General features: G+C 41.0%; 1 protein-coding gene across 1 annotated transcript in view; it reads left to right on the plus strand.

The window, feature by feature from the left end:
* Nucleotides 1-7,646, plus strand: part of MSN (moesin) — a 66,660-nt gene extending 59,014 nt beyond the window's left edge. The window contains exons 9-13 of the mRNA XM_025987643.2: nucleotides 2,688-2,818; nucleotides 3,079-3,239; nucleotides 4,516-4,608; nucleotides 4,960-5,184; nucleotides 5,751-7,646. Of these exons, the coding sequence (XP_025843428.1) occupies nucleotides 2,688-2,818; nucleotides 3,079-3,239; nucleotides 4,516-4,608; nucleotides 4,960-5,184; nucleotides 5,751-5,915 (775 nt within the window). The 3' untranslated portion in view covers nucleotides 5,916-7,646. The remainder of the gene's footprint in view (nucleotides 1-2,687; nucleotides 2,819-3,078; nucleotides 3,240-4,515; nucleotides 4,609-4,959; nucleotides 5,185-5,750) is intronic.
* The last annotated feature ends 4,235 nt before the right edge of the window (nucleotides 7,647-11,881 follow it).

Genomic DNA, 11,881 nt, shown 5'->3' on the forward strand with positions numbered 1-11,881 from the left:
TCCACCGAAAGACGAATGGATAAAGAAGATGTGGTTTATGTATACAATGGAATATTACTCAGCCACTAGAAATGACAAATACCCACCATTTGCTTCGATGTGGATGGAACTGGAGAGTATTATGCTGAGTGAAATAAGTCCATCAGAGAAGGACCAACATTATATGTTCTCATTCATTTGGGGAATATAAAAAATAGTGACAGGGAATAAAGGGGAAAGGAGGAAAAATGAGTGGGAAATATCAGAAAGGGAGACAGAACGTGAGAGACTCCTAACTCTGGGAAACGAACTAGGGGTGGTAGAAAGGGAGGTGGGCAGGGGGTGGGGGTGACTGGGTGATGGGCACTGAGGTGGGCACTTGATGGGATGAGCACTGGGTATTATTCTATATGTTGGCAAATTGAACACCGATAAAAAATAAATTTATAAAAAAAAGTCTCAGGCATTCCCCCTTCCCCAGGAAGCAGGTATTAGAAGCCTAGGATTTCAGAGGCTCACAGGAGGGAGGGGTGTTTCATAGTTCCAGATTTTCTCTGACCCTCATGCCATTGCTCTTCTAGACAGATTCTGAGTTGCTCTGGGCTATCTGACCAGTGTAGTGGCATTAGCAGAAAGCTCTGTGCAAATTTAAACATGGACTCTGTAGGGATTTTTGAGTGGAATTCAGTAGAACCACCAGAATTTTCCTTATGAAGCCCCTATGTTCTATAATCTCCTTGCTACTGAAAGGCTCAGCAACAGTAACATCAACTGGGGAACTTATTAGAAAGGCAGAATCTGACACCCTACTCCAGACCTACTGATTCATAATCTGTATCTTAAGATCCTAGGTGATCAGTTCTCCAAAGAAGGAATGCAAATGGCCATAGGCATGTGAAAACATCCTTAGTCATTAGGGAAATGCAAATCAAAACTACAGTGAGGTACAGCTTGATAACTCACTAACATGGATATAATAAATAAATACAGAAAATAATAGCTGTTATTAAGGACATGGAGAAATTGGAACTCATGTAAATTGCTGGTGGAAATGTTTCAGCTACTATGGAAAATAGTTTGGTGGTTTCTCAAAAAAGTTAAACATAGAATTACTATGTGATCCCACAATTCCACTCCTAGGTAGATATTCAAAATAATTTGAAACAGTACATATACACAAGTATTCACAGCAGTGCTATTTATAATAGAGGTAGAAACAGCCCAAATGTCCAACAAATGAATGAATAAGCATTATATAGCCATACAATGGAATATTATTCAGCCATAAAAAGGAATGAAATACTGATATATATTACAATGTGAATGAACCTCTATAATATTATGCTAAGTTACAGAAACCAGACACAAAATTTCACATACCATATGATTCCATTTATATGAAATATCCAAAATAAATAAATCTGTAAAGGCAGAATGTAGGTTGGTGGTTATTAGGGGCTATGGGAAGGAGAGACAGGAAGAAACTCATGGCTATGCGATTTTGCTTTGTGTTGATGAAAATGTTTTGGAACTAGATAGAGGTGGTGAGTGTACAACATTGAAAATGTACTAAATGCCACCAATTTTTTTTTTTTTGCTTTCTAATGGTTACTATAATGTGAATTTTGCCTCAATAAGTTATTTAAAAAATAAGATCCCAGGTGATTACTATGCACATTAAGGTTTAGTAGGTACTCTGTCATAAAGAGTTTGGAGCCTTGGGAGGCTTCTAATCTAGTAGGCTAGAAAAAGAGTCCTTGTTTGAGAGGTTAGACACCAGACTTCTTATTTATTCAGAAAAAAATTACTGAGATTGAGGGCAGCTTACAGAGCTGGATCTGGCAGGATCTTTCTACCATCAAGGACCTCACAATCTGGTAGGAGAAAGAGAAACAATATATACATACTGTTCAAGGTATAAATGCTGTGTCATTTTTCAATCAAATATTTATTGAGCAGTGAAAAATAAAACAGACAAAAATCTCTATCCTCAGGAAGCTGACATTTTAGTGGGATGAAGCAGAAAAAATAAGCAAATAATAGATATATATGAGATGGTAAGAAGTGCTGTGGAGAAAAATAATAAAGAGGAGGGATGGAGAGAAGGATAGGCCAAATATTCTAAGGGCACAGATAAAGAAAGATACCTAGGCTAGGGTGAGAAAGCAACTTCCTGGAAGAAGTTTTGGGGCAAGAAAAAGTGAATACTTGTTTTAGATTTGCAACAAATTCTGGGAAGAAAAAGAGCTTAGAGCTGGGCTTCAGAGGGCCTGCAGAATTAGGCCTAAGGACTGATACCCTAGCCATAGAGATCAGTGGACTTGAAGCAAAGTATCCCAGCACAAAGTCAAAACCTGACTCCCTATAACTATGAGGTAGACAGGGCAGGACTCATTAGGTCATTTTACAGATAGAGGTACGGAGAACAAGAGCAAAGAAATGACATAGCTAGGGTCATCCACTGGTTAGTAGTAGAGAGTAGAGTAGTAGAGCTGGGAGTCCAGGTTGGATCTCCTGACTCTGGGACAAACTGACAGGGTATACTGATGCACATGGGACTATGATGTGAGAACAGGATGTAGAGATAAGGGAATGTGGTCCCAATTCACAAACTCTAAGTGCATTGGATGGGTATGAGCTGAGGATCCAGGGCCAGGGAGCCTTAGGGCCTTTTCATGTGACTTATTCCATCCTTTCTTTTTTCTTAGTGCTTTGCTGGAAAATGAGAAGAAGAAACGTGAGATGGCAGAAAAGGAGAAGGAGAAGATTGAACGGGAAAAGGAGGAACTGATGGAGAGGCTGAAGCAGATTGAGGAACAGACTAAGAAGGCTCAGCATGGTGAGGCTTAGAGTCAGTCACCTTGGAGACTTGGTTTTCCAAGAGCCTCACTCTACAAGTTGGAGACCCTTCTGCCTGAGCTGCAGACTCAGGCTATATAATCCATATGTGGCTACAGACTGATGAAAGATGGGGCAAGAGGATAAGTGCCCAGAACTTTCTGCCAGCTGTGCCCTGGGTAAAGCATTTCTAGGAATGAAACTAGGTGTTCCTTCCATGTCTGTATGTTTCACCACATTTCCCACTTCTTCTCTTTTCAGAACTGGAAGAACAGACCCGCAGGGCTCTAGAGCTCGAACAGGAGCGGAAGCGTGCCCAGAGTGAGGCTGAAAAATTGGCCAAGGAACGTCAAGAAGCTGAAGAGGCCAAAGAAGCCCTGTTGCAGGCCTCCCGGGATCAGAAGAAGACTCAGGAACAGCTGGTAAAACTAATAAATGGGCCAAGATTGTGGTACATGAATTTTCTCCCCTGTCTGTCTACCTATTCAGTTACCCCTGCCTGCAGGGCTGGCTTCTTCCAGCAGGGTACCAGTCCACAGGCCCACAGCAGTTAACTTATTCAGAAGTAAGCTATAAAGTCACTGGTGTGGCCCAGAAAGGGATGCAAACAGTCTTCCCCAACCCTTATTTTTTTTTCTACTTTCTTAGCCCTTGGGGATCCAAGCTGATGACCTGACAATGGAAAGGGAAGAAGGAAAAAAGCAAAGGGACTTATATTTAATTGACTACCTACTCTGTGTTACAAGCTATGCTAGCAACTTTTCCTTTTCCCTTACTTTCTTATTTCCTCTCCCAATAACCCTATGGTATTAAGCTATGTGGGATATTATGCCCAGATTAGGAAATTAGAGCTCAAGAAGGTTTAAGATACTTGTTAAAGATCACACAATGTGGCTGAGTAGGATGAGAACCCATTTTTGCCTCTCTTTGAAGGCTTTGTTCTCTAAAGGCATATGCAATTATGCATTTTTAGACTATGTGTCTATGTATTTTTCAGGGGAGGAAGGTGAACATCTTTACTTTCATCTTTACTTACTCTTTTGACTCAAAAATTAGAACCTATGTCCAAATTCCTTGATATATGCTCTTCTCCTCTACTGTTTGGAGTCTGAGTGTAGGAACTAAGACCTAATTACCAGGGGGAAGCTTCCTCTAGGAGATATGTCAAAGGTGTGAGGATGTGCATAAGCTTTTCCCTTGTTTAGATTCCCTTGTGACACTACAGTGCCTTTCTTATACTTGTCCTGGGAGGAGTCTTAGTGGAGCCCCCTGAGCATTCTAGGAAAACAGGAAAGAGTCTGGCACTTTAGGCAGTGACATGGTGATCTCCCTAGCTTTACAGAGGCCCTAAATATGCAGTGGGCAGTAGTGCATGTGAGAGAGAAAGAGAGGGGGAGGGAGGGATAGAGAGAAAGAAAGATAGAGAGATGAGGAAGAAATAGATGATGTGTTTGTGTTCAGGTGGTCTGTTTAGGTGCAGATCTGTGACTTACAAGGAAATGTTTTGGAGTTGATGAGAAATAGTAGATCTGGGAATCAGAGTGGTCCACCAGGCTTCCTGGAGGAGGTGTGGTAAAAGGGCTTCCAGGATGGTTTGCAAGTGGAACAGCAGTTTCTCCAGGGGAACTGGGTTTGAAGATAACCTGGGTCCTGAGGACCAGAAGGCTCAGATCTCACAACCTTCCAATTTATCCATAGGCCTTGGAAATGGCAGAGTTGACAGCTCGAATCTCCCAGCTGGAGATGGCCCGACAGAAAAAGGAAAGTGAGGCTGTGGAATGGCAGCAGAAGGTGAGACACAATGCCCAGAGGAAAAGCATTATTTGAAAGGGTCCCACATGCATAGGTTTTGATTCCTTAGATTCCTCAGATTTGAGATCCTTACTCCTTCCATCCTTCCTTGACAGCAGGTTAGCATGGGAGAAAGAGCCTGAGGCTTTCTCACATACTTCCCAGAATACTCTAGTGCACCTGGGAAGTTGGTAAATCGCTCCTATTGTACAGATGCAGAAATTAAAGGCAGACAAAATGACTTGGTCTACCTGGTGCCTGCCTCCTGCTGGGCCATTCTATGCACATGTAGGATGCTATAAGTTAGCCTGATCTGACTGCTGGTTCTTTTTGCCCTCTGTTACTGGACAGGCTCAAATGGTACAAGAAGACTTGGAGAAGACCCGTGCTGAGCTGAAGACTGCTATGAGTACACCTCATGTAGCTGAGCCGGCTGAGAATGAGCAAGATGAACAGGATGAGAATGGAGCAGAGGCCAGTGCTGACCTGCGGGCTGATGCCATGGCCAAGGACCGCAGTGAGGAGGAACGTACCACCGAGGCAGAGAAGAATGAACGTGTGCAGAAGCACCTGAAGGTATCCCAGCAGGGGCAAAGGCTCAAAGATACCATGCCTTGTCATGGGGGTTAGGTTAGCCTGTCTCAATGGAGTATGGGAGTTGGAGCCTTTTTCTAACAAGAGTTTTAAGGATAGACATCCATCACTTATTCATCAGACCTTGGGCTACCTCTTACTTTTGTTTTTTTGCCCCATGCTCCATTTACCTCTTGTACTCAGAAAATACCCTGACCCAATTTCTAGCTGAATCTTTGATACATTTTTCTACTCTCAGAGAATACTTACCACCAATCAATTGGTCCCCTAAGTTTGTGGAGATTTTGTTTTATTCTTTTCCCTCACTGCAGTCACAACAGAGCTAAAAATGGCCCTCAAAAATGTGTATGTTTTTGTGTAGAAAGAGAGGAGTGAAGGAGTGTGTGCGTGTGTGTGTGTGTGTGTGTGTGTCTATGTGTAGAGAAAGAGAGAGAGAGAGAGAGAGAGAGAGAGAGAGAGAGAGAGAGAGAGAGATTGAATCTGGTTAAATAGGGGGAGGGAAAGCAAGAGCAAGCCATTAACACCTCACACCCCTTACACTCTCACAGGCCCTTACTTCAGAACTGGCCAATGCCCGTGATGAGTCCAAGAAGACTGCCAATGATATGATCCATGCTGAGAACATGCGACTTGGCCGAGACAAATACAAGACCCTGCGTCAGATCCGGCAGGGCAATACCAAGCAGCGTATTGATGAGTTTGAGTCCATGTAATGCTCACCCAGCCTCTAGGGACTCCCCTCCCTTCTCCCTTGCCCCCACACTCCTGTACTCTTGCTAGCTCACACTGTGCTGAAGCCACTAACTAGAGCAGCCCTGGAGTCATGCCAAGCATTCAGTGCCACTATGGGACCAAACCTAGCCCCTCATCCCTCCCTCACTTCCTTGGGCAAATAAATGGCTCACTATGGTGCCAATTGGGCCCTCTCCTCCCCCTCTGTCACATTTTAATCTAGCTTACTTAGAAGAGACCACTTCCCTTGCTCAGAGGCACTTCCCACTTGATTGGGGAAATACCCCCACATTTACTGTTCTCTAGAACCGAAGCATGGTGTAGATTGAAAACTAGCCCTCATCCCTGCCTTGTAACTGCCTTTCTTTTCAGGGTCCTGTGATTTGCACAATTGGAATAGCACAAGGTTTAGGGAAGGAGGCAGGGCCCTAGGTATATACTCTAGGATGTCAATTGACCTAGGATTAGACCTTCCAATGTCCATTTCTTCTAGAGTTATGTAGGCTTTATAATGATTGGAAGCTAAAGAGATGTTCAGTCATTCTTCCCTATACCTCCCAGTTTGGACCTGTTACAAACTCAATTCTTAGAAGTCTTGTCCCTGAGTTCAGGAATTCAGTTTCTCCTCACAGTGAGATGGGAGGAGACAGTACCTTCAAGAGACTTCAGCAACATCTTAGAAACTTATTGGCCATTCTATTCAGGCAAGACTGGTTAGAAGATCCTCCCCCATGCCTTATGGGAACCTAGGCTTGTTTCAAGTGAACTCTATGAGCAAAGGTATCCCTTACTATTACTCCGGGTTCTTCCCTTCTTGGGATCTGCCCCTATGCATTCTAGTTCCCAATTACCTCCAGCTAGAATGGTAGGGATGGTTACCCAAAAACCTAGCCAGCCCTATCCAGGACTCTTGCCAAAGAGGGGAAATGTTCACATTGGGCTTCAGAGAGCTATTGGAGACTTTGACCTGATCCCTTCTACACTTTAACTTCTTTCTCTCAACACAGGAGTAACCTCCTCCTCTCTATTTCATGTGTGCTCTTTTATTCTCTACCAGAATTATATATTCTAGTGGCATCTAATTCAATAATTATTTCTGTGTTTCTTGCTAATGTACTCTTAGACGATAATAGTTTTGAGGCAGGATCATTTTGGCCTCATTTCCTTACCACCCCATACCTGGGAAGCATATACTATATTTTAAAAGAATATTTTGCCAGAAACATTATTGTAATAAACTTTCAGTATTAGTGATGTCACCTGTCACCATAGGTCATATAGTCCATTCTTAAAGTACTTAGTATTTGGTTTTGTTGTTCTTTTTATTTTCTCTTCTCCCCAGAGTTCAGTCCCTAAAGTTCATACTGTCCCTCTATGCAGTGCCCCTAGCGCAGAGCCCTTGACTTCGATTCCTCCCTGACTCCATCCCGCCTGACCTTGGGGAGTCTTATGTGCATTGCTGTGAATTATATTGATGCTATCTTGGTGATATGCCCTATACTGGCTAAATTCAAACCTGGAATTGTGGGGCAATCTAGCTGCCTTAAGGACAATAACACATCCACAGGGAGGCTGGGGATAAAGTTTAGATTTTGTATTCAGGTTTTTTTTTGTGTGTGTGTGTATCTTTGGGGTTTAAAAAAATTGTTTTTGGAGAGGTTTATGCTCAACCCATGTTCTATTTCAGTGCCAATAAAATTTAGGAAGACTTCTCTGTGACTTGATTTTTTTGTGTGTGTGGTATCAGCGGGTGGCTATAATATACTTCACTGTAATTTCCATTCTGTAGACCACCTTCCAATCCTTGGTCTCATTTCATCCTCATTTCAGCCCTATGGAGAATGCATATAACTATCCTCATTTTAAAAAGGGGACAATGGACATGAAAAAGAAGAATAACTACCCGAGGGCACAGAACTGTCTTAATCACTTATGCCCTTTCCACAGCTCCAGGCCAACTGTTCTAGTGTAGGTGGGCCTTGCATTGACCATGTGATGCTCTGTGGCTCGCTTGCACTTGGGACTTTAGAGTTGTTTGTGAGGGATGGTTTGTATCTCTAGACTCTTCCTGGGATAGTTAGGCTCTGTCTTTTCTTCTTGTCGGGAGGTCCTCCAGGCTTGCCAACTTCCTACTACTGTTACTTATTGCAGTACCAGTGAAGGTCAGAAAGAAAGATTACCTTGAGCCCTGTTGTAAAAGGGGAGTGGAGTGTGAAGTGAGGATAGAGAGAGAGAGAGAGTGTGTGTGTGTGTGTGTGTGTGTGTGTGTGTGAGAGAGAGAGAGAGAGAGAGAGAGATTGTGTGTGTGTGTGTATATGTGTATATATATATATATATATATATATATATATATATATGTAAAAAAGCTGTCGGGAAGTTCCTTATGGCTTACAAAACACATCAGTTTTGAAACCTAAATGGGGTTATGCCAGTTTTACAGATGAGGAAACTGAGACCCGGATAATTACTAGGCTGTCTTGAATCTGGCACATTATCTTACTTACCAGTCTCCTTCTTGGTGAATCAACACTTGCAGGAAAAAGCAAACTATGTATTCTGTGAGCTTTAAATCCTTCACAACAAACCTTTGAGCCAGAACACCTGAACTTGTCTGCACAGTGGAATTTTATTTGATTTTTTATAATAAAGTTTTCTTATTTTTAAAGATTTTATTAACATATTCATGAGAAACACACACAGAGAAAGAGAGAGAGAGAGAGAGAGAGAGAGAGAGAGAGAGAGAGGCAGAGACACAGGCAGAGGGAGAAGCAGGCTCCATGCAGGGAGTTCGACATGGAACTTGATCCCGGGATCACACCCTGAGCCAAAGGCAGATGCTCAACCGCTGAGCCACCCAGATGTCCCTGCACATTGGAATATTAAAGATTGAAAAGCCTAGACCACATGCTCAGATCAAATTGCAGTCTGTAGTAGTGGGATATAGGCATCAGTATATTTGATGATTTCAATGTGTATAGACAGACTTGGGAACCACTACTCTGAAGACATACTATTTTTTAACACTTTTTAAAATTTTTTAAATTTTATTTTGACTGCAGTATAGTTAACATATAGTGTTATATTAGTTTCAGGTATACAATACAATGATTCAACAATTGCATACATCTCCCAGTGCTCATTCCCCGTTTCACCCATCTCCCCCATCTACCTCCTCTCTGGTAACCATTAATATATTCTCTATAGCTAAGAGTCTGTTTCTTGGTTGGCCCCTCTCTCCTTTTTTTTCCTTTGCTTATTTTATTAAATTCCACACGAGTGAAATCACATGGCATTTGTCTTTCTCTGACTGACCTACTTAGCATTATATTCCCTAGCTCTATCCATGTCATTGCAAATGGTAAGATTCCATTTTTTGTTCTGGCTGAATAATATTCCTCTGTGTGTGTGTATGTGTGTGTGTGTGTGTGTGTGTGTGTATCTCACATCACTTCTTTATCCATTCATCTGTCGATGGACACTTGGGCTACTTCCATAATTTGACTATTGCAAATAATGCTGCTATAAACATAGGGGTGCAAGTATCCCTTTGTATCAGTGTCCTTGCATTTTTGGGGGGATAGATACCCAGTAGTGCCATTGCTGGATCATAGGGTGGTTCTATTTTTAACTTTTTAGGAACCTCCATAATGTTTTCCACAGTGGCTTCACCAGTTCACATTCTCACCAACAGTGCAAGAGGGTTCCATCTTCTCTACATCTTTGCCAATATTTGTTGTTTCTTGAGTTTTTTATTTTAGCGATTCTGACAAATATGAGGTGATATCTCATTGTAGTTTTGATTTCCATTTCCCTCAGGATGAATTATGTTAAGCATCATTTCATATGTCTGTTGGTGATCTGGTTATCTTCTTTGGAGAAATGTCTGTTCATTTCTTGTGCTCAATTTTTAATTGGATTATTTGTTTTTTGGGTATTGATTTATATAAGTCCTTTATATATTTTGGCTACTAATCCTTTATCAGATATGTCATTTGCAAATATCTTCTCCCATACAGTAGGTTGCCTTTAGTTTTGTGGATTGTTTCTTTCACTGTGCAGAAGCTTTTTATTTTGATATAGCTCCAAGAGTTAATTTTTGCTTTTATTTCCCTAACCTCAGAAGACATATCTAGAAAAAAATTGCTATGGCCAGTGTCAGAGACATTACTGCCTGTCCTTTCTTCTGGAATGTTTATGGTTTCAGTTCTCAGATTTAGGTCTTTAGTCCGCTTTGAATTTATTTTTGCGTATGGTGTAAGAAAGTGGTCCAGTTTCATTCTTTTGCATGTAGCTGCCAAGTTTTCCCAGCAACATTTCTTGAAGAGACTGTCTTTTGCCCACTGGATATTCTTTTCTGCTTTCTAAAAGATTGATTGGCCATATAGTTGTGGGTTCTTTTCTGGGTTTTCTTTCCGGTTCCATTGATATATGTGTCTATGTTTGTGCCAATACCATACTATTTTGATTACTACAGCTGTGTAATATATCTTGAAATCTGGAATTATGATACATACAGCTTTGCTTTTATTCTTACAAATTGCTTTTGCAACCCAGGATCTTTTGTGGTTCCATACATATGTTAGGATTGTTTGTACTAATTCTGTGAAAAATGCTATTAGTATTTTGATAGGGATTGCATTACATGTATAGATCACTTTGGGTAGTATGGACATTTTAACAATACTTATACTTCCAATCCATGAGCATGGAATGTTTTTCATTTCTTTATGTCATCTTCAATTTCTTTCATCAGTGTTTTATAGTTTTCAGAGTACAGTTCTTTCACCTCTTTGGTTAGGTTTATTCCTAGGTGTCTTATTTATTTGGTGCGATTGTAAATGGAATTGTTCTCTTAATTTCTGTTTTTGCTGCCTCATTATTAGTATATAGAAATGCAGCAGATTTCTGCACATTGGGGGATCCCTGGGTGGCTCAGCAGTTTAGCAGTTTAACGCCCGCCTTTGGCCCAGGGCGAGATCCTGGAGTCCCGGGATAGAGTCCCACATTGGGCTCCCTGCATGGAGCCTGCTTCTCCCTCTGCCTGTGTCTCTGCCTCTCTCTCTCTCTCCTCTCTGTGTGTCTCTCATGAATAAATTAATAAAAATTTCTTTAGAAAAGATTTCTGCACATTGATTTTGTGTGCTGTGACTTTACTGAGTGTGTTTATCAGTACTAGCATTTTTTTGGTGGAATCTTTTGGGTTTTCTACATGGTGTTGTGTCATCTGAAAATAGTGATTTTTACTTTGTCCTTAGTGGTTTGGATGCCTTTTGTTTCTTTTTGTTGTCTAATTGTTGTGGTTAAGACTTCCAGGACTGTGTTACCTAAAGGTGGTGAGAACGGACATCCTTGTTTTATTCCTGACCTTAGGGTGAAAGCTCTCAGGTTCTCCCCATTGAGTATGATTTAGCTGTGGGTTCTTAATATAACAATCTTTATTATATTGAGGTATATTCCCTTTAAACCTACTTTGTTGAGAGTTTTTATCATGAATGGATGTTGTACTTAGTCAAATGCTTTTACTGTATCTATTCAAAAAATCATATGGTTTTTATCCTTTCTCTTATTTATGTGCTGTATAGTGTCGATTGATTAATGAATATTTAACCACCCTTACATAGCAGGAGTAAGTCCCACTTGATCATGGTGATTGATTTTTTGTGTGTGTGTGTGACTGATTTTTAAATATATTGTTGAATTTGGTTTGGTAGTATTCTGCAAAATATACACTAGACAATTCCAAAGAGGTCAGAAACTAGAGAATAAAAGAAAAAAGACAAAGGAAAGGGGAGAAAGAGAGGGAGAGAGGGAGAGAGAGAGAAGAGAGAAATTTTAAATGGGGAGGCAAAATGGGGGAGTGAAAAGAATATAATCTCACAGAATGTACAAAGCAAGGTGATCCACTTGTTCCTGAGGATATTTTGGTCTCTGTTAAAAGATTCTAAAT

This window comes from Vulpes vulpes, chromosome X (genome assembly GCF_048418805.1).
Source record: "Vulpes vulpes isolate BD-2025 chromosome X, VulVul3, whole genome shotgun sequence".
Lineage (NCBI taxonomy): Eukaryota > Metazoa > Chordata > Mammalia > Carnivora > Canidae > Vulpes > Vulpes vulpes.